The sequence below is a fragment of the Mesoplodon densirostris genome, chromosome 2 (genome assembly GCF_025265405.1).
Source record: "Mesoplodon densirostris isolate mMesDen1 chromosome 2, mMesDen1 primary haplotype, whole genome shotgun sequence".
Lineage (NCBI taxonomy): Eukaryota > Metazoa > Chordata > Mammalia > Artiodactyla > Ziphiidae > Mesoplodon > Mesoplodon densirostris.
The window spans coordinates 20,830,339-20,857,009 of record NC_082662.1 but is presented as its reverse complement, the minus strand read 5'-3'; the positions used below and the strand labels follow the sequence as shown (position 1 = coordinate 20,857,009).

Here is a 26,671-nt window from a genome sequence, read left to right as displayed (position 1 = left end):
TTACCACTGCACCACCAGGGAAGTCCATAAGCTTGAATCTTAAGTCCCACCTTTTAGTTTCATTTCATTAGAGTCATGTTAGCCAGATGAGGACAGAGCTCTCATTCTCATTCATTAAATCCATCACTGATCCAGTGGAGAGTAAGGCATAGTTTGTTAGAAAGAACGACTGAGCCACGCAGGCATTCAGGAGCACAAATCTAGTTTGAAACTAGATTTCCAAGCTTGGTTTTAAAAGTAAAAGGATTTTTCCTTGTTTCTAGAATTGTTTCTAGGTTTTAAAGAAGAAATAATAGCCTTTCATCCATATTCCTAAGGCATTTAAGAAATGTCATGGAAATGTATTTACTTCTCTGATGAATCCTTTTCCCATGGGGCTGTGTCTGGAATGTAGCCGAATAAGACATGGTGGGTGCCTCATCATGTCTAGCTGTCACTATTCCCCAAGTGGAGAAGACAGAGTTCTACCAACTGCTCTCTGCCCCAAATGCTCCCAAGCATAGCTGGCAACATACCATTTCACTGTATAGAAAGCATTATCCTAAGAATGGCAGCCTGTTGAATACTTTTTAATAACTCAATCATTTAAACCTAAGGCATTACAAAAACGATCATCTTTGTTACAGTGACTACTCACTTTCAATTCTGTAACTTCAAGGGGGTTCCTTTTTATATATTTAATTTCTTTTCAAACAGCTGCTTTCATACCTCTGATGCTCCTGGACACCCAGTTCTTATGGAGTCACAGTTTGGAAGTACAGATATCTAAGGAAACTTGATCTTTCACAAACACGTGCTATACCCTCAGCTTTCCTCAGGCTCCCCTTCTAGGTGGGCCTGCCTCTAAAATCAAGAGGCAATCTTAATTAACAGTTGATTCTACTCTAGGACTAGTTTTAAACTTTATAGATTCATTTCAAACTAATAAAGAGTTTTAGAAAGTTTAAGACAGTTGCCTGATTCAGTATTCACTGAGCCTTCTATATCAGTAAATTACGCCTATCATCCTTCTATAGGTACATGTACAAAAGTTAAAAGACAAGTAAACTAAAATGACTGCTCATCAGTGTAGAAAACCTGACTAATTCCTTTCCTTCCATACTCTGAAGGTCATAAGATTTTGCCAAATCCCAAGAGATGACATTCTAAAGGGGGAGAAAATTTTAGACAGGGTTGTTTTTTTTTTTTTATAAATTTATTTATTTTATTTTATTTTTATTTTTGGCTGCATTGGGTCTTTGTTGCTGCACGCGGGCTTTCTCTAGTTGCGGCGAGCGGGGGCTACTCTTCATTGCAATGCACGGGCTTATCATCATGGTGGGTTCTCTTGTTGTGGAGCACGGGCTCTAGACGCACAGGCTTCAGTAGTTGTGGCACGTGGGCTTCAGTAGTTGTGGCTCGCGGGCTCTAGAGCGCAGGCTCAGTAGTTGTGGTGCATGGGCTTAGTTGCTCTGCAGCATGTGGGATCTTCCCAGACCAGGGCTTGAACCCATGTCCCCTGCGCTGGCAGGCGGATTCTTAACCACTGTGCCACCAGTGAAGTCCCTAGACAGGGTTTTAAACCCTTAACATTCCAAAATATTTCTTTTAAACCATGAAAAAAATATGATTAAATATAAAATATTTTTATATATATAGTTCATAATATGACTTATGGCTAACTTGCTGTTACTTTAATTCTCTGATCCAAATAAATTTACTAATTACTATAAAATATCTTGAACAAAAATTTAAAGCATAATTGCAACAAAAAGATACTTTCCATAATAATATATTGAAACAAGGGCAGACCAATAATGTCTTCTGATGGTCTGATTAGCTTCTACTCTGGGTGCCAGTGAAATACAGAAGAGATATGCAAACATTAGGCTTAATGGTGGTGACTCTTTCACAGTGGATATTAACTATAAGATTCTTTTTTCCCATTCCATTCCCAAAAGAATTCCCCATTCTATCCCTACCCTTGCCATTTACAACCATTTTTCAAAATTGAATCTATTTAGCAATACCCTCCATCTATGGATTAATCACCTATGATTAATGAGAAGTAGTATTGAACATTCTTCTTTTTCCATGTAGAGTGCACCTTCTCTCTAGTATCTCTAGCTGCCCGTCACTTAGATCATTTTCTGGAGCTCATATAATTACCACAGGGTGGCCATCAATCCTCAGTACCTGACCTTTTCCCTAGGCAGACTAATGGCCATTTAGCTCACTTGGGCCTCACCACAGAAATGAGTCTGTGGAATATTTCACTGGCTGTGCTAGTAGTTATCTATCACAATCCCAAGCTTTCCTGTCCTCTCCGTAACTGCAACTGTGAATCCCTTTTACCTTTCAGTATGTAGCATGATACCTCTTGAAACAAACTGCTTTGTCTCTACTGTTATTGAATACTTCTCCCTATTGGACATCACCTCCAGAATGTTTGCCCAGCCTCTTGTTCAGGTGGTATCCTGCTAAAGGCTTATTATATGTAATTACAGTTTTGCTACTCCAAGTGTGGTCCATGGACCAGCAGCATCAGCATCATGTATGAGTTTTTTAGGAAAGCAGTATTTCAGGGACCACCCCAGGCCTATTTAATCTAAGGCTGTGTATTAACCAGATCCCTAGACCCTTTGTGCATACATTAACATTTGAGAAGTATTGGTTTATTGTATAAACTTCTCATAGTCATAGAACTTCCACTGAATTCCACAATTTCTCAAAAAGAAGACAACGATCTACTCAGATCATCAGTACTTATCTCCAAACTGTTAGTTGTCCATCCCTCAACTGGGAACATTCAAACTGTTCAGGGTTAATTCTCCCATTTTTCTACATTTCTTTCTGAGTCGCAGACAAGGTCCTAACCTAAATACAACTTTAACTAAATGAAGCACTTCCATTACTACTTATCCTTCAGCACGCAGCATGAACGTCATTTCTTCAAAAAAGGCCTCCCTGACCCCACAGTAAAGACTGTTACCCCATCATATGTTCATATAGCATCCTGTACCACAAGAATCATGTTATAATTAAATAACATTTTGTATAACTAATTGTTTAAATGTAAAGTCCACAAGAAGAACAAAGGAGCTGCCCATTTTGTTCCCTGCTTTATTCTCAATGCCCAGCACAGAACCTTGCACACCAGAGAAACTTAACAAATAGTTGTTGAATGAATGACCTGCTGTGCATAAGAATGTTTAGGACCAACAGTAGGGCTTTTATCAAAGCACACACTTACAGTGAAGGTAGAGGGAAAGATGATGCACAGGTGACTAAGAAGGGTGTCTGAACAAAAGCAACACCAACGAAGATAACAAATACAGCTTCTGCCTGAAGGATTACCATGCACCTGCTCCCAATCTGTTCTCACTTTTTCCACTAGGAAGAAAGAAGTCTTATCAGCCTTACTCTGGATGCCAGACTATCACTCCATTTAGCCTTCCTGCCACTGGTTCTGACTACAGTGGGGGTCCTCAAAGTATCTTCTATTAAGCCTAACATTAAAGAAATCTGCAAAAATGTAAAACCACACCACACTTCTCATGCATTTATTATTGTTATTTTTATATGAACTAGTAATTACTTAAAATTTTTGTCTTAATTTCTAATCCAGTAAAATTTTTAGGTATAACCCATACAAACCAAAGCTCTTTGGGATTCTCAATCACTTTTAAGAGTATAAAGAGGTCCCAAGACAAAAAATTTGAGGAATAGTGGTCTACAGAAAGTTGTGCATGAGCCTCAAGACTAGAACCACTGCTAATTTCTGCAACCACATCCTTGTGTAAAATCCAGAAAAGGGGAGCAGGCTGAGAAGAGCTAAGCTGTTCTGTACTTTTCTTTTCTATTCTGGGCCTCCTGCAGACTGCAAAGAAAACCATTCTAGAGTCAATCACTCACTCACTCACACACACACACACACACACACACACTCACTCACTCATGCTTATATACATACACAGCCACTGGAATGACAAATCTAACAGTGTGAAATATGTCCAATTTAAAAAGAAAAAAACCCTAGAATGGAAATCACTAAAAAAGCTTTTAAGAATTGTGTTGTATGGTATTTTTCTAAAGTACTATATGACTATTAAGATATCAGGAACAAGTACTGTAACCTAATGCAACTGGAAAGTTTAAAGTTTTAGAATTTCTGCTTCAAAAACACTTTCAATAGTGTGGACTCTATGGGGTTTGGGATTAAAAGAGGTAAAGAAGACATCAGGAGAAAGAAGACAACCCACAGGCCCTAAAAAATTGTGTTAACATTGTACAAACATTAGAAATTCATTTTATAAATGAATCAAGTATTATGCTTCATATCTTTAATAGCAATAATCATCTACCTAATCATACCTTATGTTTATATCGCACTTGTGTAACTCTTCCAAAAGCTTTCACATTATCTCATTTTATCCTTACAACTATGACATAAGCAAGGCAGTTATTATCATTTTATAGGAAAGAAAACTGAGGAACAGGGAACTAATAGGCTGCAAGACACTGTTGAAAGAGCACAGGAATGGGAGTCAGGAGACCACAGAGAACAGAGCGAATTCTACATGCACTGCTGTGTTGCTGCTAAAAAATTATAAATAAATTTCTATGTAAAGAAATGGACATGATTAAATAAGGAGAAAAACCAAGAAACTTTTGCGTAAAACAGAATTCTATTTTTGTTAAGAAAGAAATATATATGTTTGTTTATATGGATCAAAGAAGAAACCATACTTATAAATTATATAATAGTGCTCATTCCAGAGCAAGAGGACTAAGCTCTTTTATGTTATACTTACACATTGTCATACTGCTTTAATTTTTTATAACAAGCAGGTATTACTTTTCTTTTCTTAACTCTTCATTTTGAAATTGTTTTAGACTTACAGAAAAGCTGCCAAAATAATACAAGGAACTCCCTTATATCTTTCTACCCAGATTTCGCAAATGATAAAACATTTTATCAAGTTTCTATCATTCTCCCCCTATATATGTATACATAGTTTTTTTCCTGAACTATTTGAAAATAATTTGCAGATATAATGTTCCCTTACTCCCGAAATTCTTGAAAACAAGAATATTTTCTAATATAACCACAGCAGAATTATCAAAATCAGGAAATTAACACTGATACAGTACTATTATCTGATCTACAGAAGTTATTCAAATTTCAGTAATGAACTCACTAATGCCCTTTATAGCAGGAGATAGACAGACAGACCCATCGATCAATCAATCCCAGTCCAGGATCACATTGTGCATTGTTGTCACATCTGTATTGGATTATTTAATGGAAAAGAGATTCTCATTTTGAGAAGGAAAAAAGATTAATGGCCTTGCACAAGACACTCCTGGTACCTGTTTCTTCACCTGAAAAATGAAGATAATGACACCTGTCCTTCATGTAGTAGAGAGTTTGAGAGGACCATAAGAGTTATTACACATAAACACCATTCAGAAAGGGTGAAGTAGCACAAAAAGTAAAACAAAAAGAGGACAGACTTTGGGGTAAGGCAGATAGAGGTCTCTATCAAGTGGTGAAACCTCCTGTAATCTCAGTTTCCTCACCTGTGAAACTGAAGCTAATATCCTTACTGGAACTAAATAACAGAATGAAGATAAAATTATAGTAGTAACAGCAAACAACTTTTTGAGCAGCTCTGTGTCAGGCACTATGTTAAGTATTTTACATGACTTATCTCATTTATCCTTATAACAATCTTATAAAGTAGGTAATATTATTTACTATCTTCATTTTACAGATGAGAAAACTGAGGGTTAAAGCAGGTAGATGACTTGTTCAAGATCAAATAACTAGTGTCGGGGACATTAATCAAACACAAGTTCATATGCTGTTAAAGCCCATATGCTTATCCATCACATTGGACTTTCTCATCTCTTACTAAATGTTTGATAAATATTAGTTCCCTTCTTTATATCCCTTTGTGTATACATATTCAAGTTACATAATTCTTTTCTTAAAATAAATTTATTTATTTATTTATTTTTGGCTGTGTTGGGTACTTGTTGCTGCGCGCGGGCTTTCTCTAGTTGCGGTGAGCGGGGGCTACTCTTCATTTTGGTGCGTGTGCTTCTCATTGCAGTGGCTTCTCTTGCTGCGGAGCATGTGCTCTAGGCGCGTGTGCTTCAGTAGTTGGGGCACGCGGGCTCTAGAGCACAGGCTCAGTAGTTGTGGTGCTCGGGCTTAGTTGTTCCGCGGCATGTGGGATCTTCCCGGACCAGGGATCGAACCCATGTCCCCTGTATTGGCAGGCGGATTCTTAACCACTGTGCCACCAGGGAAGGCCCCAAGTTACATAATTCTTTAATTCTCCAAGAGAACCAAGTTTTTAAAAAATGAGCAGACGTACTTTATGAAAGAATAAACACTCGGTACCTTAATTCATAAACTATGAATTTGTAAACACACTATGAAGCTCTGCAGAAAAAGATGTTAAAGTCAAATGCTCTTTACAGAAATAGCTATGGCACAAAAGATGGGACAATTCAAGACTGCTTTCCAACAATATTCATACTCATAGAATGGTCATTGTAAAAGAGAAACGTGTAACTTAAAAATAAAAAGACAAATAATTTTTTAAAAAGCCAGAAACACAATGAATCATAAGGTATAGTTTGTCAAGTCTAGAGAAAGACAAGAAAATAATACTTATTACATCTGAGACAGAAGACTCCAGCCTTAGTATTTCTCACATCGGAGACAGGAGTTTTTGTTTGACCATGAACATGGCCCCCATTTTCTCCAGAGCTCGTGACCTCACTACAAGATGGCAAAGTACTGACTTGAGTACTGAGCAGCTTATTTGGTTTTTAAAAGTGTTTTGAAGATGAGCAATAATAATATAATTTAATTATAATATAATATAATAATATATAATAATATACTTTAAAAACAGAACGAGATTATTTCTAGCCACCTCCCCTGTGCTGGGTAGGAAACAGATCCCAAGCACCCTTAATAAGTCAGTGATCTCTATGGATACACCTGAAGTGGACTAGATGCACCATTTTAATCCACTAAATGCAAAACCTCTAAAACAGAGGAGATGGGGTGAGGGATAAGTTACTTCTGATGTTATAACCCCGTGAGTCAATGTGACCATATCATCTTTAAGGGCAGCAGAGGAAAAAATACAAAGGAATGAAAGCCAGTGCTATGAAGGGGCTTCAAAGTCTGGGGATGACAGGCATCTTAGAAGGTTGATGAGCTGAGGCCAATTTGATGTCAGTTAAATTAAATGCCAAAGTAAAGATAAAAAGCCTCAAAGAATATACTTTAACAGCTGATTACATTTTTTAAAGTTTCCATTACCAGAATGCATATGCCTGAAGGTGAGAGACCTTGAGGAAATAGTCACTCCTCAGGTATTTGAAGAAATCCACGATGGGAAAAAGAAAGTCCAGCAGAGGATATGTGTTTCTACTGTTGGTAAGTACCATTCTACTTATGCAGCTTGTTGAGCAGAGAACTTATTTTTCTTCTGGACCTATTTCTTGAAAACTATCCAAGTAAAATAATTACACCCAAATCTGGGAAGCCTAGAGAATAAAGTAAAAACTATATTTGAAGAGCACACTAAATTTCATGAAGAAAAGTAATCCAATTATAGTATTTCACTTTGATCTCAACTAAGTTTATAAAATTTCTATCTGACCCTCCAGACTCCACAAGATACATGTTATATCTCGTTATAGCCCCCTAAGTATATCACCTGGATGGTAGCCTAGAAAACAAAACAAAACAAAACAAAACACACATACATACACATAAAACCCAAAGGGTTAATATGGAGGAAATCTGAGAGAAATGGCCAAAGAAAAAGACTCTGGAAATAAAAGTGTTTATAGAACATGGATTGGGTCTACAATATATAGGTATATAACAAGAAAGTGAAAATAATAAGCTATTAAGTCTACCATTAAAATCAGTCTCCAAATCTAGTGAGGTTTAAGAAAAGCCACGAGGTATCAATGTGAAGAAAAAGGAGAGTATCATTAACAAAACAGTATGCTTTTAAGCCAATAATCTGGAATAGATCACATTCCCTCCTTTCCCTGCCTCAACACATAGCAGCAACTTAAAGGGATTTTCAAAACATCTAATGAAATGAAACTGCCAAGAATGCTCAGATGAGAAGAATCATAAATGAAAACTGGAAGAAAGTACTTTTTTTTTTAAGGTAGTATACTACTAGCAAAAATTAAGGACAAAATTCCAGTGTGGCAGATTTGTTTCAATGTATTTCACAGAAACTACAAATACAAGGGTTTAGCTCAACACCTCACTAGAGGTGAGTGAAAACATTTCAATTTCTAATTTCTCCATTGTACTTACCCCCCTACCCAATACCCCTCTAAAACAATACTGCATTTATCACTTTTATGTCAAGTCCAGCATAGCTGAAGTTAAGGCCTACCAAGATTACCAAAATGCTTTTAGGCTGTGAGGTTGCAACACTGGTATCTGGGGTTTCAGTTGCAGAACACATGTACACTCAAGGCAGCCAAGGGTCATGCCAGCCTCCAGTGGCTTTAGTAAGCATAGCCCAAAGGAGTCTAAAACCAGGCTTAGGAAACATCATTAACGTGGGCAGGAAAAGCAGAGAAGTGAAATCTCTGGAGATCTGGTTATTTAGACAAGGGTCTGAAAAAGGAAATTAGGAAGCTGAGAAGTATGTAAACTTTGACCATTTAGAAAGTCAAAGGCCAGAAAACTCTTCTCTGAAATAAGGATGGGAAAAGGTACTGTATATACCAGGGAAGTCCCGAGTCCTGAAATGTAAAAGTCAGGTACAGTACTACACTGCTTAAGCTTCAGGCAACATACTACAAGGAGAATCCAGCACACCATGACAGGAGGTATCCATAAATCCACCAGTGAAGGAGTGCTTCCTTCAACCACCAGTAACAAAGCTATAAAATAATTTCCTGAAGCTTAAAACACCTGCCTTACTTAAAATTCTTATATTACTTACTTGGGTAAGGAACAATTTTAACGGCAGAGACTTTAAACATAAATGTTTCTGCCTCTGTCTTTTACTCACTGCACCTTATCTCTTCATCTTCCTATTATAAAATCATTAATTCTCAGAGGGGAGTAGGGAGCCTGGCAAGATGAAAGGTGAATGAACCACCCGGAATTCCCTTAAGCCTTTTAAAATCTACATAGCACTCCAACCCTGCTTCACCTGGAGAATCACTGCATGGAGTAATTAGATATTACTTTTGGGAGCGTCTGGTGCGTGTGTGAAGGCAGACACAGGGAGAGAGAGAGTCACTGCCCTAAAATCTGAGGACCTCTGAAATGTTATAGTTAGGTAGAGTTATTCATTTTACTTTCTCTTATTAATAACTTTTTTTCATAATTTCCAAAGTACTTTCACATCTATTTTATTTGAGTTAGAAAATACATATTCCCTCACATAGTGGCAACTGTGTACTTCATCATAAAATAGTACAGGGCAAAATTGTTAATGCATCAGGTGAACCACTAAAACAGCAAGGGAAAATTTAATTCAACTAAAATATTCTTACTTGAACAGGACTCAAAGTTCTTTGGAACCTCAAAACCACTGTACAAATTTAATTGGGCATTATTATGGCCTCCTAGACTGTAAACTCCTGAAGGACAAGGAACCATGTCTTATCCTGTATCCTCCATAATTACCAAAACAATGAAGGTTGTTAAATGAGTAGAATGGATTGGCTTATATTCATTTATTTACTAATTCACTTGCTCAACATTTACTGAGGACTGAATTCCTATTCTCTGTCAGGCTCTATACTGGCTCAGATTTTTTGAAAATGACATTGATTTTAGCTCATAATAATGTAAAAGAAAATAATCACCATTCCTATTTCCTTCCTCTTATTTTTGATTACTAACTTGACTGGAATAACGTATTTCTATACATTTCAGTTTTCAAATGATGGGCACGTATATAAATGTAGGTAATATTAACATAATGTTAAAATCCATTTTCCATCTACCTTGCCCCTGAAACAGAATTCTACCACAGCCATTATAATGACAATAATGATATCATTTGACAGTCACCTCAGTCACAGTTGCTGGACTGGAGCCCATGATTAAAAGCATCTCAGCAACAGGATTTTTTTTCAGCAAGACCAAGCAGAAACTGACCCCTTGTTTTGACTACTCAACTTTTGTTTGATAGTTGTACCAAACATATGGTCTTTCCTGACTCCTTAAAAATAAAACAAATATGGTAAACTGCGATAACAACTACATGCTAAATAATGTTTGTATTAAGCATGCTAGAATTTATAGAGTTTCACAAACTGTACATTATTTCCTCTCAGTCCTCAAAACTCACTCGACAGGTGAGAGAACTGGGGCTCAAAGTGGTGGATGCCCCGCCTATCCCACACAGCAGAGCTCGGACACTGAGTCTGAACCTGGGTCTCCTGACACTCCCAGTCCAGTGCTCTCTCCACCACAGCTGCCTCCTTGCTACGCCAAGCTCAGAGAGCTGTGCAGACTGAGAACATGAAAATAATAAGTCCATGAAAAGTTATGCTGTGAAACAGTAGATAGTGGTTATCAAAACTGTCAACGGAGCCTGAGAAAAAAACAAAGCTCTCTATTTAATGAGATAAAACTTGGCCAGACATTGAGAAACAAAATGGGCAATGGTGTGAAAAACAATTTAGTGTAGACTTAAATGTGATGATTAACAGAAATTTGATACTCACAAATCCTCAAACACCTAATCTGTAACTAGCCCAGTCATTCTGTCTGCTTTAGAAATAATTGGAAATTTTCTAAATCTTTTTAAAAACAAAATTGTAAAAAAAAAAAAAACACCCAACACTGTGGTCTTGTTCTTCAGACAATAATACTCCATAATATAAACTAAGAAACAGATAAGTGAATGAAACACTCATTTGATATATGATGCTCCAGGAGAAAAGAAAGTAGAAATATATGTAAGTTTTTTATTAACGTTTAACCTAAAGAATGCCAAACAGAGAAGAGTAAGCATATTTGAGAGCTGAAGTACTGTTGGTTTTTTAAACTTTTACAGATGAAACTCTGAATAACTTGCATAGGGCATTTACTATCAACCTTTAGGGTAAGAAAATTCAAATTCCAAAAGTTCATCAGTAAAATAATAGACCTTCATTAGACAATAAATTTACTTCTTCACATTGATGCACACTGATTGAGTGGTTACTATGGGTCAGGTACTAAACTGGGCATATTTGTTCAAATACCAGAGAAGTTGAAATACAACAGAAAACATGTAAACAATATGGGATTCCCAATCTTCTCACTATAAACAGAAGTACATCATCATATGTTACTGTAAATAGCAGCCATTCAAATAGCACGGTTGTCCTTGCTCTACCAACTCTGTTTAATATGCTTTTTCTATTCTTGTGTCACTATTAATATTAAATTGTTAAAATCTTTTTCAATAGGCAGGGGGAAAACCCTTCCTTTATTCAAGAATTATAGTGTGTGTAACTTGAAGAGAACTTTCCCCCACCCATTAAATCTGTAGGAAAAATGGTTTTTGCTTTTACAGTTTTAGTTTAAATGGTCCGGTTTGATTGATTCAGCATGGATTTTGGCCTGTTTTACTCACTGCTACACCCTTACTAGCTAGAACAGGGCCTGGCACATAGTACATGTATTTGTTCAATGAATGAACTCTTCCTATGATCTGTGGCTCATTACATAAGGATATATCTAAAAACTTTTAATTTCAACTGACTTCTTAACCCTTTTAATCTTGAAATAAAAAAAACACCCAATGCTTACATCAGTCAGCTGCTTGTGGAAAGGAATCATTCTAAATGTGTAAACAGTAGCATGTGCAAGGTGTACAGCTATGCTAAGGCAACTTGGGTGTTATCAGCTACCTCACATATTTCTCTAAGTCCCACAGCTAGAAGAGCTAAACTGTAAAACACCAGTTAAGCTTATATGCACATCCTGAGAATTCTCCTTTGTAAACTAATTACTTCTCTTCTGAAATCATTTCTTTATCAAGGCAGGTACCATTCAGAATTAACATTGTGAGAACCAGAAAATAACAGTCCTACACAAATTTTGCTTAGGGAAGCTGGGATTCTCACTAAGTTGCCCCATGAACCTGTTGTCCTTCTACCCCTCAGTCCTGAATTCAATTTCTATTTAAAGGGACACTGCTTTGTTTTTGGAGAATTAAAACAAACTAAAAACAACAACAACAAACCACGCGAGTTTGGAGAAAATCCTTAAAGGGGTTCGAAGAAAACTATCTGCTTGGAATTGTCAAAATAATGCTGCTGAGAAAATGATCATCACTCCTTCTGAGTCTGGAGCGGGGCCACAGGCCATGATTTGGGGGTATCGGCTTCAGCCCTCGGTGCCAAGTTTGAGATCCCATAAAAGAAGTAAAAGGCGAAAGGGGGCAACGTGGCCACCTGCCCAGTCCGCAGAGGGACCGCGGGGCCACTGTCTGCTCCCAACTTTGTCAGCCTTCCCCCGCACCAGTGCATATGGTCCACGGGCCTCCCGACTCAGGCCGTTGACTCCCGGGCCGGAGCGGGCTGGGGGACCAGCGGAGGCCCGTCAGCCCCTAGAGCAGCTCCGAGGGCCCGGCGGCGCGGATGGAGAGGGGGTCACCGCCCCTCCCCCCCGGCGGGGCCCGGACAGTCCCAACGGCGGCGCGGCGTCTCCCTCAGCCCGCGCCCGCCGCGCCCTCCCAGCCCGGCCGGCGGCCCTCGCCACGCCCCGCGCCCTCGGGGCGGACCCCGGCGGGCCGCCCGGGGCCCCATGGGCAGCGCTCCACCGGGGAGCCCCCGGCAAGGGCGTGAGGCCTAGTCGGGGTTACATAACGGGGTTCGGCCCCTCCAGAGACGGCCGGGGGCCGCGGGGGCCGCGCCGGCGGAGGCGGGGGCGCCGCCGCTCACCTGCCGTAGATGCCCTCGGTGATCCGGTTCCGCTTTAGGGGGCGGCGGAGCTTACTGCATTCGGCGTTCCGCCGCTTCATCCTCCCGCTGGGGGGCCGGGTGCCCGCGCCGCCGCCGCCTCTCACCTCAGCCGCCGCCGCCGGCCCGCCCCGCGTCGGGCCTGGACTCTACCCCTGGGGCCAGTCACACAGACATGGAGCCAGCACCCGGGGGGAGGGGGTGGGACGAGGAGGTGTGGGCTCAGCGCTTCCTCCGCCTTCGGAAACAAAGAAATGACAATTCCGGGGCCCGCCCGCCCCAGCACCAGCCAGCCGTCTGCCCCGCCTCCCCCGCTCCGACGGACGGCCTTCGGGGCCAATCGAAGGCGCCACTACGCCGCTGCCGGCCAATCCCAGGGCCCTCTGTGGCAAAACGGACTCTAGAACCCGCCTCTTTGAAGGACAGAAGAGTGCGCCAATCATTACGGTGTCTGGGCCCGAGTCCGAGCCTATCAGAAAAGACTTAAATAGAGGCTTATAAATAGGCCCTATAAATATAACATCCTATATTATGCCTTGTTGCGAAGGTACATTTCATTATTATTGGATTGCATTTCATTGTATTATAATCCACATTAGAGCATACGGTGCTGTTTTCATTGTAGGCTATCACTAGCACCCTATGAAATCTCGAGGCCTGGGTTTGCGGCATGTGCGTATCTGGGCTGAACTGTGATCCAGTCAGTCGCATCATTATGTAAGGGGCTCACAGCACCCTTCTCATCCGGGAGGCGCCGCGGACAGCGCCGGGAGCCTTTTCTGCGGAGCCTGGAGTGCCCGGCCAAGCCGGCCGCGCCTGCCAGCGACGGGGGTACGAATGACAAAGCAAACCACACACACACACACACACATACACACACACACACCAGCGACGGGGGTACGAATGACAAAGCAACACACACACACACACACACACACACACACACACACACACACACACACACACACACACACACACACACACACACACACACACACACACACACACACACACACACACACACACACCGCGCCAGCTTCCCGCGACGTGGTGACAGCGCGGCGGCCTATCGGAGGAGGCGCGGGGCGGGGCCGCTGCAGTCCTGCCTCCTTGAGGTGGTGTCACAGGGGGCGGCGCCGTGGGTGCGCGCGACGTCGCGCGAGGTTGCTGGGGGTGTGTGGGGCGGTGCGGCCCGGGCTCCACGTACACAGGGCGGGCTGGGCGGCGGGTTTGGCGGGCACCGCGCCTGCTGCACCCGGCGAGCGTCGGCTTCGGGAGCGTCTCTGCCCCTGGGCAGAGGTCTGGAGATGCGGGGATGCCGTGCCAGCGACCGTTCTCACCTAACATTCCTAGAGCCCCGATTTTGTGCCAAGAACCGTGCTAGGTGCTCTGCATCTATTTGTTCATTTACCCCTGCAACGTAGGTATGGCGAAATAACAATTAGAAAAGACAACAAAAAATTTTTTAAGAGAAAGAAAAAGATGAATGTATGTCGAAAAGAGGAATGCATGTCATTAAAGAAAACGGGAAATGTAGCACAGTTGCTGGGTTGTGGGGAACACCCATGGGTCTCATCACCTTAACACAACTACTGTTAGCATTCTATATATTCCCCTTTCTTTCCAGTTTTCCCCCATGGATGATATATTATTACTATTACTGTTGTTCTTATTATTAAGCAGAATAGTGATCATATTAGATATTCAATTTTGTATTCTGTTCTTTGCCTAACGTAAGCATTTTTACATGCTATAATTAATGCACCCTTCCTAAATATTTCTGATGATTGCAAAATCTCCTGTCAAGTGGCTGTACCAACTTAACCACTCACCAACAGTGGGACAGTTAGATGGTCTTACAGCACATTTTAAAAACTTACAGGAAGCAGATGCCGTCTTTTGTCCTGGGATGCGTGGACCTCTCCCTGCCCTGTGATCACCCCCTGAAATAAAAACCCGCCCCAAGAAGGAACTTGTAATTTACACCAAATGCGTCATCCTCAACTGCTGCTCTTTTACTTTATACTGTCACAAACCTTCAAGGATCAGCCAGTGCCTGAAAGAGAAAACCCATTCTCTTTATTATGGCATCCAAAGATGGTCACAATGGGGACCCACCCCTATTTTCCAGGCCTCCTCAGGCAAGCAAGCCTCATCTACTCACTGTCCTAAACCCACTAGTACAACCTTATCTTCCCTCCTTCCTGCCTTTACTCCTACAGAGAGTATCTCTGTCAGTATTGTTCCTAACTTGTGGTTTCTTGGGTGAGGCTTGTCCGTCCACCTAGATGAAAAGCTTCTTGGGGCTTGGATTCATACCCTGTAGAGATGCAGTTTAGAGAAATGGCAAGAATATCTGCTTTTTCACACCAGGATTGAAATTCCAGCTTGGCCACTTACTAGCTTGGGCAAGTTACTGTATGTCTCAGAGCCTCTGTTTTCACTCAGGTTTGTTTGAAGGCTTACCAGATGCTGAACTCTCAGGGCCAGGCATGCAGTAGGTAACAGCAAGTCATTTCTGTTAACAGTATACTTGTTTTCCTTCCTTCACCTCTATTCCAGCACATTGATAAAGTGTCACCAGGCAGCCAAGGATAACATACTCTGTGAGCTCAAAGTTTCACCAAGGCTGTCCATCACTGTGAAATGCTCTGCTTGGAACCACAGAAAAAGACTTCAGTTGCCAGGGCAGGTTGGTTCATGGAGAAGGATACAGGCGGAACCTAAATCAATGACTGGAGGCTGAAAGGCATAGGTACATGGTGAGGTCATGGCTCCAGACTCCATGGGGTTCATCAACCTGAATAGCCCTCCTCTCCATGACTGCAAGGTTCCAGATTACCTGGGCCAGGGACTAAGACAGTCAACTCTGTGAGGTTAGGGGCCATATCTGTGGTCTTTTCCACTCCTCACTGGGTCCCTGTCATCTAGGACAGTGCCACGGCACACTGTGGAATGGGTAGGTGAATAATCCAGAGAAAAGATGAGAGAGGCACTGGGGACACATGCCAGCTTTCTGGAGCTCACTGTCTAGCCTGCCATCAAATAGGTTCCTGACAAGGGCATTCCATGCTGTGGAAAAGTGTGGAGTGGCTGGGTGTTACTGGAGTGTGTGGCTGGGAGTTACTATTGGGCAACAGACTATCTGAGAGCAGAGGAAGGGCAGAGAGAATCCCAGGGTTGGCCCAAGATGATGCAATCTGGAGGTCTGGGTTCCAGTCCCAATTCAGATGTCAACTCACTGGTGTCCAGAGTTGAGTCACCTCCCCACCCTGTGCCAAGATCACCTCTGGGAGACACTTCAAGCCCTATGTTTAGAAGCAGAACATGTTAGTTCCATTTTACAGATGAGAAAACCGAGGCTCAGAGAAAACAAGGTCATGCAGTTGGTATGGTAAAGGAATTTGGCTTGAGTCACAAGCTGAGCAGTATGAAGCCTTGATGCTCTGGTGCCTGTACATGGCTCTTGATGGTAAGGATTGTTGATCTAATGATTGGCTGGAGTGGGATGATGGGAAAGGCCTCCCTGTCAAGAGCCCTAGGACACGCCACAGTAAGTCTGCCCTTCTCCATTCCCTTCCTCTCACACCTCCTGTCCCAGCTGGACCCTGTATTTTCCTGACCGACCATAGCCCAAGCCCCTCTGGCTCTAGCCAAGTTCCAGCCTTTCACCTCTGCAACCTGAAAGGACCCTTTGGGATCCTAAGGGCACAGAACTGGGCTGAGATGAGGCCTGACACAGAGCTCCCCAGTTCCCCACACTGCCACCACCAATCAGGAAGCAGGGGAGATCAGCAGTGGCCATTTTACAGATGAGTAAGACGGGGAAGAGGAAATCATTTGCTCTCATTCAAAAGACCAAGGGCCAGGGCTTCCGTGGTGGCACAGTGGTTGAGAGTCCACCTGCCGATGCAGGGGACACGGGTTCGTGCCCCGGTCCGGGAAGATCCCACACGCCGCGGAGCGGCTAGGCTTGTGAGCCATGGCCGCGGAGCGGCTAGGCTCGTGAGCCATGGCCGCTGAGCCTGTGCATCCAGAGCCTGTGCTCCGCAACGGGAGAGGCCACAACAGTGAGAGGCCCGCGTATCACAAAAAAAAAAAAAAAAAAAGGCCAAGGGCCAGACAGGAATTCAGGGCTGTTCCTCCTCTTCTGGGACTTTCTGATGGCCAAGGGGTTGGGATTGGCATGTGAGCTTCAACTGAGCTCAAAATAGCTCAGAATAGCCTGGAGAGAGATCATCACACCCTATTTCACATGTGAGGAAATTGCATACCCACCTCTTTCAGCAGCTTCGATCCCCTCAAACCCGCCAGGCACGGCTGGCCCAGCTCCCTTGAGCTTTGTTCCTGTCCCACGTGAGTCAGAGAAAAATCCAGACATTGGATGGCCACCTCCTATACGTGTGTCTGTATCCCCCAGAGAACCCTGTTAATGAATGATGTTCATAGTATGTTTAGAACAGAAACAGTTTAGAAATAGCCCAGCTATCCCACAAAGGGGGCTGGTCAAACAAATGATCACACATTCTTACTGTGGAAATCAGTGTGCCATGGAGAATGATGACACATAGCACTTACTATGTGCAGGCACTCCTCTAAGTATCATATGAATTTTGATCTAATCCTCACAGCAATCCTATGACAAAGAGATGACTACTGGTGCCATATTACAGATGAGAAAACTGTGACACACACAACTACTGAGGCTGAGCTCTAGAGCCTGCAAGCCACAACTACTGAGCCCACATGCCACAGCTACTGCAGCCTGTGCGCCTAGAGCCCATGCTCCGCAACAAGAGAAGCCACGACAGTGAGAAGCCCACACACTGCAACGAGGAGTGGCCCCCGCTCGCCACAACTAGAGAAAGCCCGCGCACAGCAACGAAGACCCAACACAGCCAAAAATAAATTTAAAAATTTATTTTTTAAAAAAAGAAAAGAAAACTGTGACACAGAGAAGTTAAGTCATTTGCCTAAGGTCACACAGTAAGTGATAGAGCTAGGATTCAAAGCCAGGCAGTCTGGTGTCAGAGCCTGGGCTCTTATCCACCATGATAGTGTTATAGAAAGATTTTTCCTGGCTTGGAAACCGCTTATGATATTCTGTTCATGAAAAAAGCAAGTTACTAAACATTTGCTATATAATCTCTTTTTCGTAGGGGAAGAAACAAGGCATAAATTCACATGAATAGAAAAAAATCTGAAAGGATATATACACAAAGAAGTAGAGCTGGTTTGGGGAGATGATGAAATCATGGGTGCTTTATGTAAGCTTTATGCACCTTTGCATTTTTGAAGTTTTCTATGGTAAACATGCCAAGCTTGTGCCATAATAATAATGCTAACATTTATGGAGTGTTTTCCACACATGTGACACTTTATGTGCATTACCTCATTTAATCTTCACAACCATCCTGTGAGATCGACCCTGATTTTCTCCACTTTACAGGTAAAGAAACAGACTCAGAGATATTGGTAGTCTTACCGAAGGTCACACAGCTAATAATTTGCAGAGCTAGGATTTGAACCCATGTTGCCTGACTCCAATGCTCATGTTTGTTAAATGAATAAATTATTGACTTAGCCACACTTTAACCAGGCATGCCCAGAGCAGGATCACACCCTTGGTGTGGACAAGCTTCCAGAGAGGAGATGGAGGGCCTACCTACCTCCTTGGTCACAGCTCATGACTGAGTTTTACAGTACTTGACTCGGGTGAGGAGGGCGTGGTGAGTATTCTCATAGAGTCCTGTTTTTTACAGAAAACGCATGATTACACGTGAAAGCTGCAGTCTCTCTGACTTGATTCATCACACCCGGAGGAAGGCTGGTCACTCAGAACAGGAGGCCACAGTCATGGCACCACTTGCTCACCTTCATTTCAAAAACACAGGTTGCCAAGCATGCTTACATAGTCTCACATTTATAATAACTCTGTGAGGAAAGCAAAACAGCTCATCTTATTTGACTCATAAGGAAATTGAGACTGTGAGTTGTTTAGTTAATAGAAGGCAGAATTGCAAAGAAGTTAACAGCACAAGCCATGGCGTCAGATGGATGTGGGTTGGGTTCCGACTCTGCTGTTTATTAGCTTTGTGACTTTGGGCGCTCACATCACCTCTCTGAGCCTTAGCTTTCTCATCTGTAAAATGGGAGTGGTGATGCCTGTACTCACAGGCTTGAGGGGAAGAGTAGATGAAATAATGTATGCAAAATGCTGGGTTCAGTGCTTGGCATTCCAGAAATGGCAGCTGTTATTCAGTCAACAGATATTTATTGAGCACCTACTATGGACTAAGCATCATGTGCTGAGGATACAACAGTCAAAAGTCCCTGGTCTCCTGTTGCTTGGATCTGAGTCAGCGAGGGCAGGAGCATGAAGATACTTCGGTGGAAGGGTGCTTTTGGCATAGGGAGTGGCAGGTGCACACAGAACCTTTTCCCCCCAACATTTTGTTATGAAAAATTTCAAACATACACCAAAAAAGTTGAAAGAAATGTTCAGTGAAAAGCCATTCACCTCCCACCTAGAGTAAACAATTAACATTTGATTTGCTTTATGACATTTCTGGCCTAGATCGCCTGTGCTTTTTTGTACTAGGGGCCCTGCCTTGAAGATATGGAGTCAGACTATCTGGAACTGTCATCAGAAAACAGGGGTCTTCTGCAAGAGTTAGAGAGAAAGACAGAAAACTCCCCTTTTGACCAGTCTTCTGGGAGAGGCCACCTGTGGGGCTCCCCTCCCTTTAATAAAAAAAAAGCCTTTCTGTTCACTGAGGAGCTTGGTCCTCTTGTCAAGCGGTCAGTCCCTCACTGAGGCAGGATCAGGACACACAGTGGGTTAGGATGCCCCTGTGAGAACCAGCTGCCGTCATCACTGAATTTGCTAGCTGGTAAACGCAACCATCAGGGGCTCCAGGCACAGGAGCTGGCAACCCCTGGAAATCTTTGGTGTTCACCTGCCTGACATTTGGTTTCCCTGGGCTGCCTGGCTTACAGCCTGCTGGTACAGGACCCATGCCAACAGGGGTCACATTCACTTATCCCCCTCACAGGCGAGTCCCTCTTTAAGGAAACCCAGCTCATAAGAAGTGCTGATGGCCAGAAAAGGACCAGAAATCAGAACCAGGACTGACCATGAGGGCTAATCTCTAGAGACCAGGGCACCTACTCCCTTATTTACTGTTGAGATAGCAGAAGCCTTAGAATCCTACATTCCTAGACTTTTAGAAGTGGAAGAAGACTGAGAAGTTATCTGGGCTAAAGTTAAGTGGTTAAACACCCACGTGCACAAGTCAGACTGCCCGAGTTGAAATCCCAGCTCTATTACTTACTAGCCCCATTAACTTGGGCGAGTCACCTAACTTTTCTGTGCCTCAGCTTCCTCTGTTGTAGTAAAGGCTAATAGTCCCATCTCACAGGCTAGTTAACTGAGTTCATACATGTAAAGTGCCTAGGACAGTGCCTAGCATGCTAAGTGCTTAGTAAATTTTAGTTCCCGAAAATACCTAAAGCAAAAGTAACCAGGTAGTGGTTTGCAGCCATTTTTTTTCCTATGCATGTCTTAACATACTGTGTCATTATTATTTTATAAAAGTGAGATCATACTTACACACTGTTCTGTAATTTCCTTTTTCACCAAATAACATATCCTCTGTGCCGTTTTTGAGAAACCTTAAAAGCATTTTCCTCTGGATTTCCCCCCATGTTCAGAACCATCATATGGGTGGCAGATTGTGTGTCCTGTAGTTTACTTAACCAGTCTTCTACTATTGGACATTCAGGTTATTCTCAATTTTTTCACTTCTGTAAATAAAGCTGTGCTGAGCAAGAAGTGACTGATGTCCATGACTGTATGACCTTGGGTATGACCTTCTGGGTCTCAGTTTCTTCATCTAAAAACAAAAAGACAAGATTCTACCGGGTGATTAAAATCTCCCTTGATCCAGATATGAATCACATGCCAGACATCTCTGACAAGCAATCATCAATTTCTGCTTGCATTCCCCTAGTGACAGGGTGCTCACTACCCCATGAATGGTCAATAAAGTATCCACTCATGTTGGGTCAAAATCTGCCTCCCTGCTACTCCTAGCCAAGTTTTAGTCTCTGGGCTCCCATAAATTCAGTCTATACTCAGTGGCCAGTGGCTGGCCAGTGCAGAAGGTAAAAAACTTTGATTCCTCCCTCCCTCCCTTTCTCCATGCTTACTATGTATTAGATCTTCTGCTGAGCAAATGGATGTGACCACAGGAAAAGTTAGCTGCAGGGTCAGAACTAGATCTCAGGTGCCCTAAATCCTATTCCAGGGGACTGTCCTCCATTGTGGGTTGGGCGTGCTAAGGCCGGTGGCCATCCTCAAATGCATTGCAGTGTTCATGCCCCAGGCAGAGTCCTGGGATGCTCTGTGAGCAGGTGACCAGAATGGGGGACAATTTTAGCCTCACCAGGGTTTTACTAGAGCTGGACCCAGGCCTCTTTTCTTTTCTCCCACCTGTCCGTAAGAGATTTAGAAACAGGTCAATTTAAATACAGTTTCAAATAAAAATAATTTCAACTGTGTAGCTCTGAGGAGTTAGTCCTCTGTGGGTCCTGTGTCCTCCCCAGGGCTTAGCATTGCTCTTTGCTTTCATTCATTCGTTCATTCAATATGTCCTTTTTAAGAGCCCACTTGGTGCCCTCCCTGACATGTGGTAAGGTTTTAAAGAGAAATTTTGCCAATCCAAAGCCCCATCTGAGCTTTAGTTTCCCCATTTGTAAAATAGAGGTGTTGAGTTGATCTATTCTTTGCCATTCTTGCAAGATATAGTGAAGGTAAACGAAGTAAGGGATAGAGAAGGATTCTCATGTTTGGGGATTGAGTGAACGAATGCCCTCTTTTCAACTGAGCACAGTGCCTGTAGTAGGAATGTAGCAACTACTTGTTGAATGAAAAAAATCAATGAATGATTGAATGAATCAGTTAATGTTGGAATAAATGCATTTTTTTCCTCCTCCCTGTCACTGCCCCTCTGCCCCTGTGTTAACTCCATAGACAGGCCAGCAGGGCCAGCCTTGAAGCCTGAGATAAGGCCTTTGGCGGGTGTCTCCCCTATCCCTCCCCCGAGTGGGTGTGGAGCCGAGGTGTAATGCCCGGTGCTGGTGGAACTGACGCACAGAGACGGACACAGGATGGGCTCTAAGTACCAAAAGTCTGTGCGGGGCCTGCTGACCCTGTGGGCCTTTATGCTGGAGGTGACTCTCATTCTCGTCTTCTTCTTTTTCACCTCTTATGAAACTTCTGTAAAGGAACAGAAGAAGCTCATGAGGACCTATCGAGGTGAGTGTCCAGAGGGGAGGTGGTCACAGAGGCAAATAGCAGGGGCAGGGGAAGAGGAGGTCTGTGGTCCTCCAAGGGCCTAGGGGCTCCTTTCCACAAAGTCTCCGAGGAAAGGGGTTCCCTCATCCTCTTCCATTCGTTGCGCAAAGACCCAGCCAACAATACAGTCTCTTCTTTAGGACCGGTGTCACCATCACCTCTTCCGTGAAGCCTCCCTTTATTTGTCAGGGCAGAGGGAGGGGCCTCCTTTTCTGTGTTCCTAGAATTCCCTTTGCCAAATGGTCTTCACAATTCTCTGCTTCTCTGCTCCCCCACCCCCGCTTCTCTCTCCCTAAAAGCAATGAATTTCATGTTGTTGTTGGGTTTGGGGGATTTCGTTTCCTTTTTTTGTCTCTTTTTCTCATTTCTGTGCCACCCTCCTTTTGGAAGCTTTCCTCTCACTTAGGGGATGGGAAGTCTGCTTTCTGCCTGCAAATCCAGAGCCATAAGCTCTGGCTGAAGGGGAATGTAGGATGGTTGTTATTTTATATGCAGCTAAAAATATTCATAGACTGTGATGAGAACAACTCTAAACAAGACAGACATCCACAGTGGTGTGGCTTTTGCTTTTTTTAAAAGTTGAGATGAGTTTTCAAGTATATCTGTGGGTCAATATGCTGTTTATGATAATGGAAGGGCCTCCTTGAGTGAAGTCCCTGGGACAAAGCTGAAACTTGAGCCTAGTTGAGCGCTTGCTTGTTTCTAATTGATATTAACTAGTTAACTGGAAGCAAAGGGAAGGCACCCCCGGGCCCTCAGCAGTGGCAAGAAGGAGAAGGAGATGACTTGGGAAGGGAAGTCCCTATACTGCTTAATGGGCTATAGCCCAGAGAGGGCTCTCAGTGCTGGACAAGTGAGACCTGGGCACAATTTTAATTCATTTCAATTTACTTTAATTCTTTTTAATCCAGTACAATGTAATTCAATCCATTCACTCCTTCATTCCCTCAACCCTGTATTACAAACCATGTGAGATCCAAACGCATGCTAATCAGGGATGATATTTATTGATAACTTACTAGGTACCAGGCACTATTCTAAATGCTTTACCATAACTCTACAAGACAGGTACTATTATGATCTCCGTGGTTCTGGTGAGGAAACTAGGCACTTAGACATGGAGTGGTTTGCCCAATGTTGTTCAGTTAGCAATAGCACAGCAGATTTAAACTTAGTTAGCCTTATATTTAAAATAGGTAAACAACAAGGACCTACGGTATAGCATAGGGAACTCTGCTCAAGATTCTGTAATAACCTAAGTGGGAAAAGAATTTTAAAAAGAACAGATCCGGGCCTCCCTGGTGGCGCAAGTGGTTGGGAGTCCGCCTGCCGATGCAGGGGATACGGGTTCGTGCCCCGGTCTGGGAGGATCCCATATGCCGCGGAGCGGCGGGGCCCGTGAGCCATGGCCGCTGGGCCTGCGCATCCGGAGCCTGTGCTCCGCAACGGGAGAGGCCACAACAGTGAGAGGCCCACATACCGCAAAAAGAAAAGAAAAAAAAAAAAAAAAAAAAAAAAAAAAAAAAAAAAAAAAAAAGAACAGATCCATGTATATGTATAACTGAATCACTTTGCTGTATACCTGAAACTAACACATTGTTAATCAACTATACTACTGTATAAAAGTTAAAAATTTTTTTTAAAATTAAATAGATTAAATAAATAAATAAATAAAACTAAATTAAGGGAAAAAAATAAACTTAGGCAGCCTGGTTTGAGTTTCCATGCCCTTAACCATGATGCTTCACAACCCCATTTTACAGTAAGGTTGAGTCTCTTGTCATATAATCAATAGGCGTAGGAGCCAATATTTAAACTTTGTCATTTGGGTACAGGGTCCCTCTTATTTACCCCTAGGCTGTGCTGCTAACATATAATAGATATGTGTCCTCAGATGCTCACTTTGTATGGAAGCACAGAGGAGGGCCCACAACCCAGGCAGTGAGACGGTTATGTCAGGAAAGGCCTCTGGAGGGAAGTGACTGCCCAGTCAGGACTTGGAGGCTCAGTAGGAGTTACCATGTGAAAATGGAGGGTCAAGAGCGCAGTAGGAACCATTGTGTGTACACTCATCGGACTGCACCAATCTGGGGTTTAACAGTGCAGTGCTGTTGGAGCATAAATAGGGAAGCAGGGTGTGGTGGATCCATTGCACTGAGTAAGAAGTTTGCCCTTCATTCTTTTGATCTAATAGGAAGCAGGAGTGTGATCAGTTTGGGTTTGGGTTATGGAGAAAGCCATTCCAGGGCTGGCATGGGGATGGGGAAGGGAGCATGACTTAAGGTAGAAGGCCAGTGTGGAGGCTGTAGTGTAGTATGGACCAGGGGGCTTCAAATTTTTCTGATCATGCACACCATTATTCAAGCATGCACCATATTTATACGTAGTGCTACATGAATACATTTTGTACATTATTATACATGTACACAACTTAGAAAATTTGAAAGAAATCAAAAGTAAATATAAAATATTTTCAAATTACTGATCATGATGGTGTCAGTCACTCTTAAGGCAAGGTCCATTGTTACTGTTAATGATAGTGGATGGGGACTTCCCTGGTGGTTAAGAATCCACCTGCCAATGCAGAGGACACGGGTTCGATCCCTGGTCCGGGAAGATCCCACATGCCGCGGAGCAACTAAGCCCGTGCTCCACAACTGAGCCTGTGAGCCACAACTACTGAAGCCTGCGCGCCTAGAGCCAGTGCTCTGCAACAAGAGAAGCCACTGCAGTAAGAAACCCACACACCGCAATGAAGAGTAGCCCCCACTTGCCGCAACTAGTGAAAGCCTGCGTGCAGCAACAAAGACCCAATGCAGCCAAAAAAAATAAATAAATGAATAAATGATAGTGGATGGCAATCCATTCCTCGGGGTCTTCTTAACAATTTCAAATTATCTTGCTTGACTTCTTGTCAGATATGATTAGATTGACTTTTTCTTTTAAACTCTGAATGTGGCTGACAGAGAATCTGCACGAGGAGAAGTATCACTCTGCTCTTTTGTTTCTGTATGTTTGGCTGCCATTATTGTTCTGCCTTCAATCTGTGTTTTTTGACAGGACTTGTTTGAGCCATTAGTCCATTTTGTGAAGGTTAATTGAGTTAAAACTACATAGCAATCTGTCAATCCACTTAATCTAATCCAGTCCCTGTAAACGATAAGTTATTTAAACCAGCCAATTATTTTTTTTAAACATCTTTATTGGAGTATAATTGTTTTATAATGGTGTGTTACTTTCTGCTTTAGAACAAAGTGAATCAACTATACATATACATATATCCCCATATCTCCTCCCTCTTGCGTCTCCCTCCCACCCTCCCTATCCCACCCTTCTAGGTGGTCACAAAGCACCGAGCTGATCTCCCTGTGCTATGTGGCTGCTTCCCACTAGCTATCTATTTTACATTTGGTAGTGTCCATGTATATGTCCATGCCACTCTCTCACTTTGTCCCAGCTTACCCTTCCCCCTCTCCATGTCCTCAAGTCCATTCTCTACATCTGTGTCTTTATTCCTGTCCTGTCCCTAGGTTCTTCAGAACAATTTTTTTTTTAGATTCCATATATATGTGTTAGCATATGGTATTTGTTTTTCTCTTTCTGACTTACTTCACTCTGTATGACAGACTCTAGGTCCATCCACCTCACTACAAATAACTCAATTTCATTTCTTTTTATGGCTGAGTAATATTCCATTACATATATGTGCCACATCTTCTTTATCCATTCATCTGTCAGTGGACATTTAGGTTGCTTCCATGTCCTGGCTATTGTAAATAGAGCTGCAATGAACATTGTGGTACATGACTCTTTTTGAATTATGGTTTTCTCAGGCTGTATGCCCAGTAATGGGATTTCTGGGTCGTATGTAAACCAGCCAATTCTTAAAAAAGACATTTTTAAGACAATCTGGAAACTGGAATAAAACATGAATATTATATAATATACAGAAATTATTGTTAGTTTTGTTAGGTGTGATAATAGCATAGTAGGTGGGTTTTAACCTATTTAGAAACAGGTTTAACAATTTAACAAATAGTGAGCCCTATTTGTTAGAGAAGCATATTGAAATGGAATGATGTCTAGGGTCTGCTTCATGCCAAAAAAAAAAAAAAAAAGAAGAAGAAAGGAAACAAGGATAATAAAAACAAGATTGACCCCATGTGACAATCATCAAAGTTGGGAACGGGTACATGACGTTCATCATGCTACTCACTCTGATTTTGTGTATGCTTAAAATTTTCCATAATATAGAGGTAAATTAAAAAAAAAACAAATCCTTGTCATTAGTTGCAACATGACGAATATCGAGAAACACATGTCACCCCCCTGCTCAGTGGCCCAATATTCCCTTAG

General features: G+C 42.6%; 2 protein-coding genes across 2 annotated transcripts in view; one reads left to right on the top strand and one right to left on the bottom strand.

The window, feature by feature from the left end:
• MACO1 (macoilin 1) overlaps positions 1-13,191 on the bottom strand; it is a 55,903-nt gene extending 42,712 nt beyond the window's left edge. The window contains exon 1 of the mRNA XM_060089179.1: positions 12,940-13,191. Within this exon, the coding sequence (XP_059945162.1) occupies positions 12,940-13,019 (80 nt within the window). The 5' untranslated portion in view covers positions 13,020-13,191. The remainder of the gene's footprint in view (positions 1-12,939) is intronic.
• An 8,937-nt stretch (positions 13,192-22,128) lies between these two features.
• Positions 22,129-26,671, top strand: part of RHCE (Rh blood group CcEe antigens) — a 34,292-nt gene continuing 29,749 nt past the window's right edge. Inside the window, exon 1 of the mRNA XM_060081027.1 lies at positions 22,129-22,276. Coding sequence (XP_059937010.1) covers positions 22,129-22,276 — 148 coding nt within the window. The remainder of the gene's footprint in view (positions 22,277-26,671) is intronic.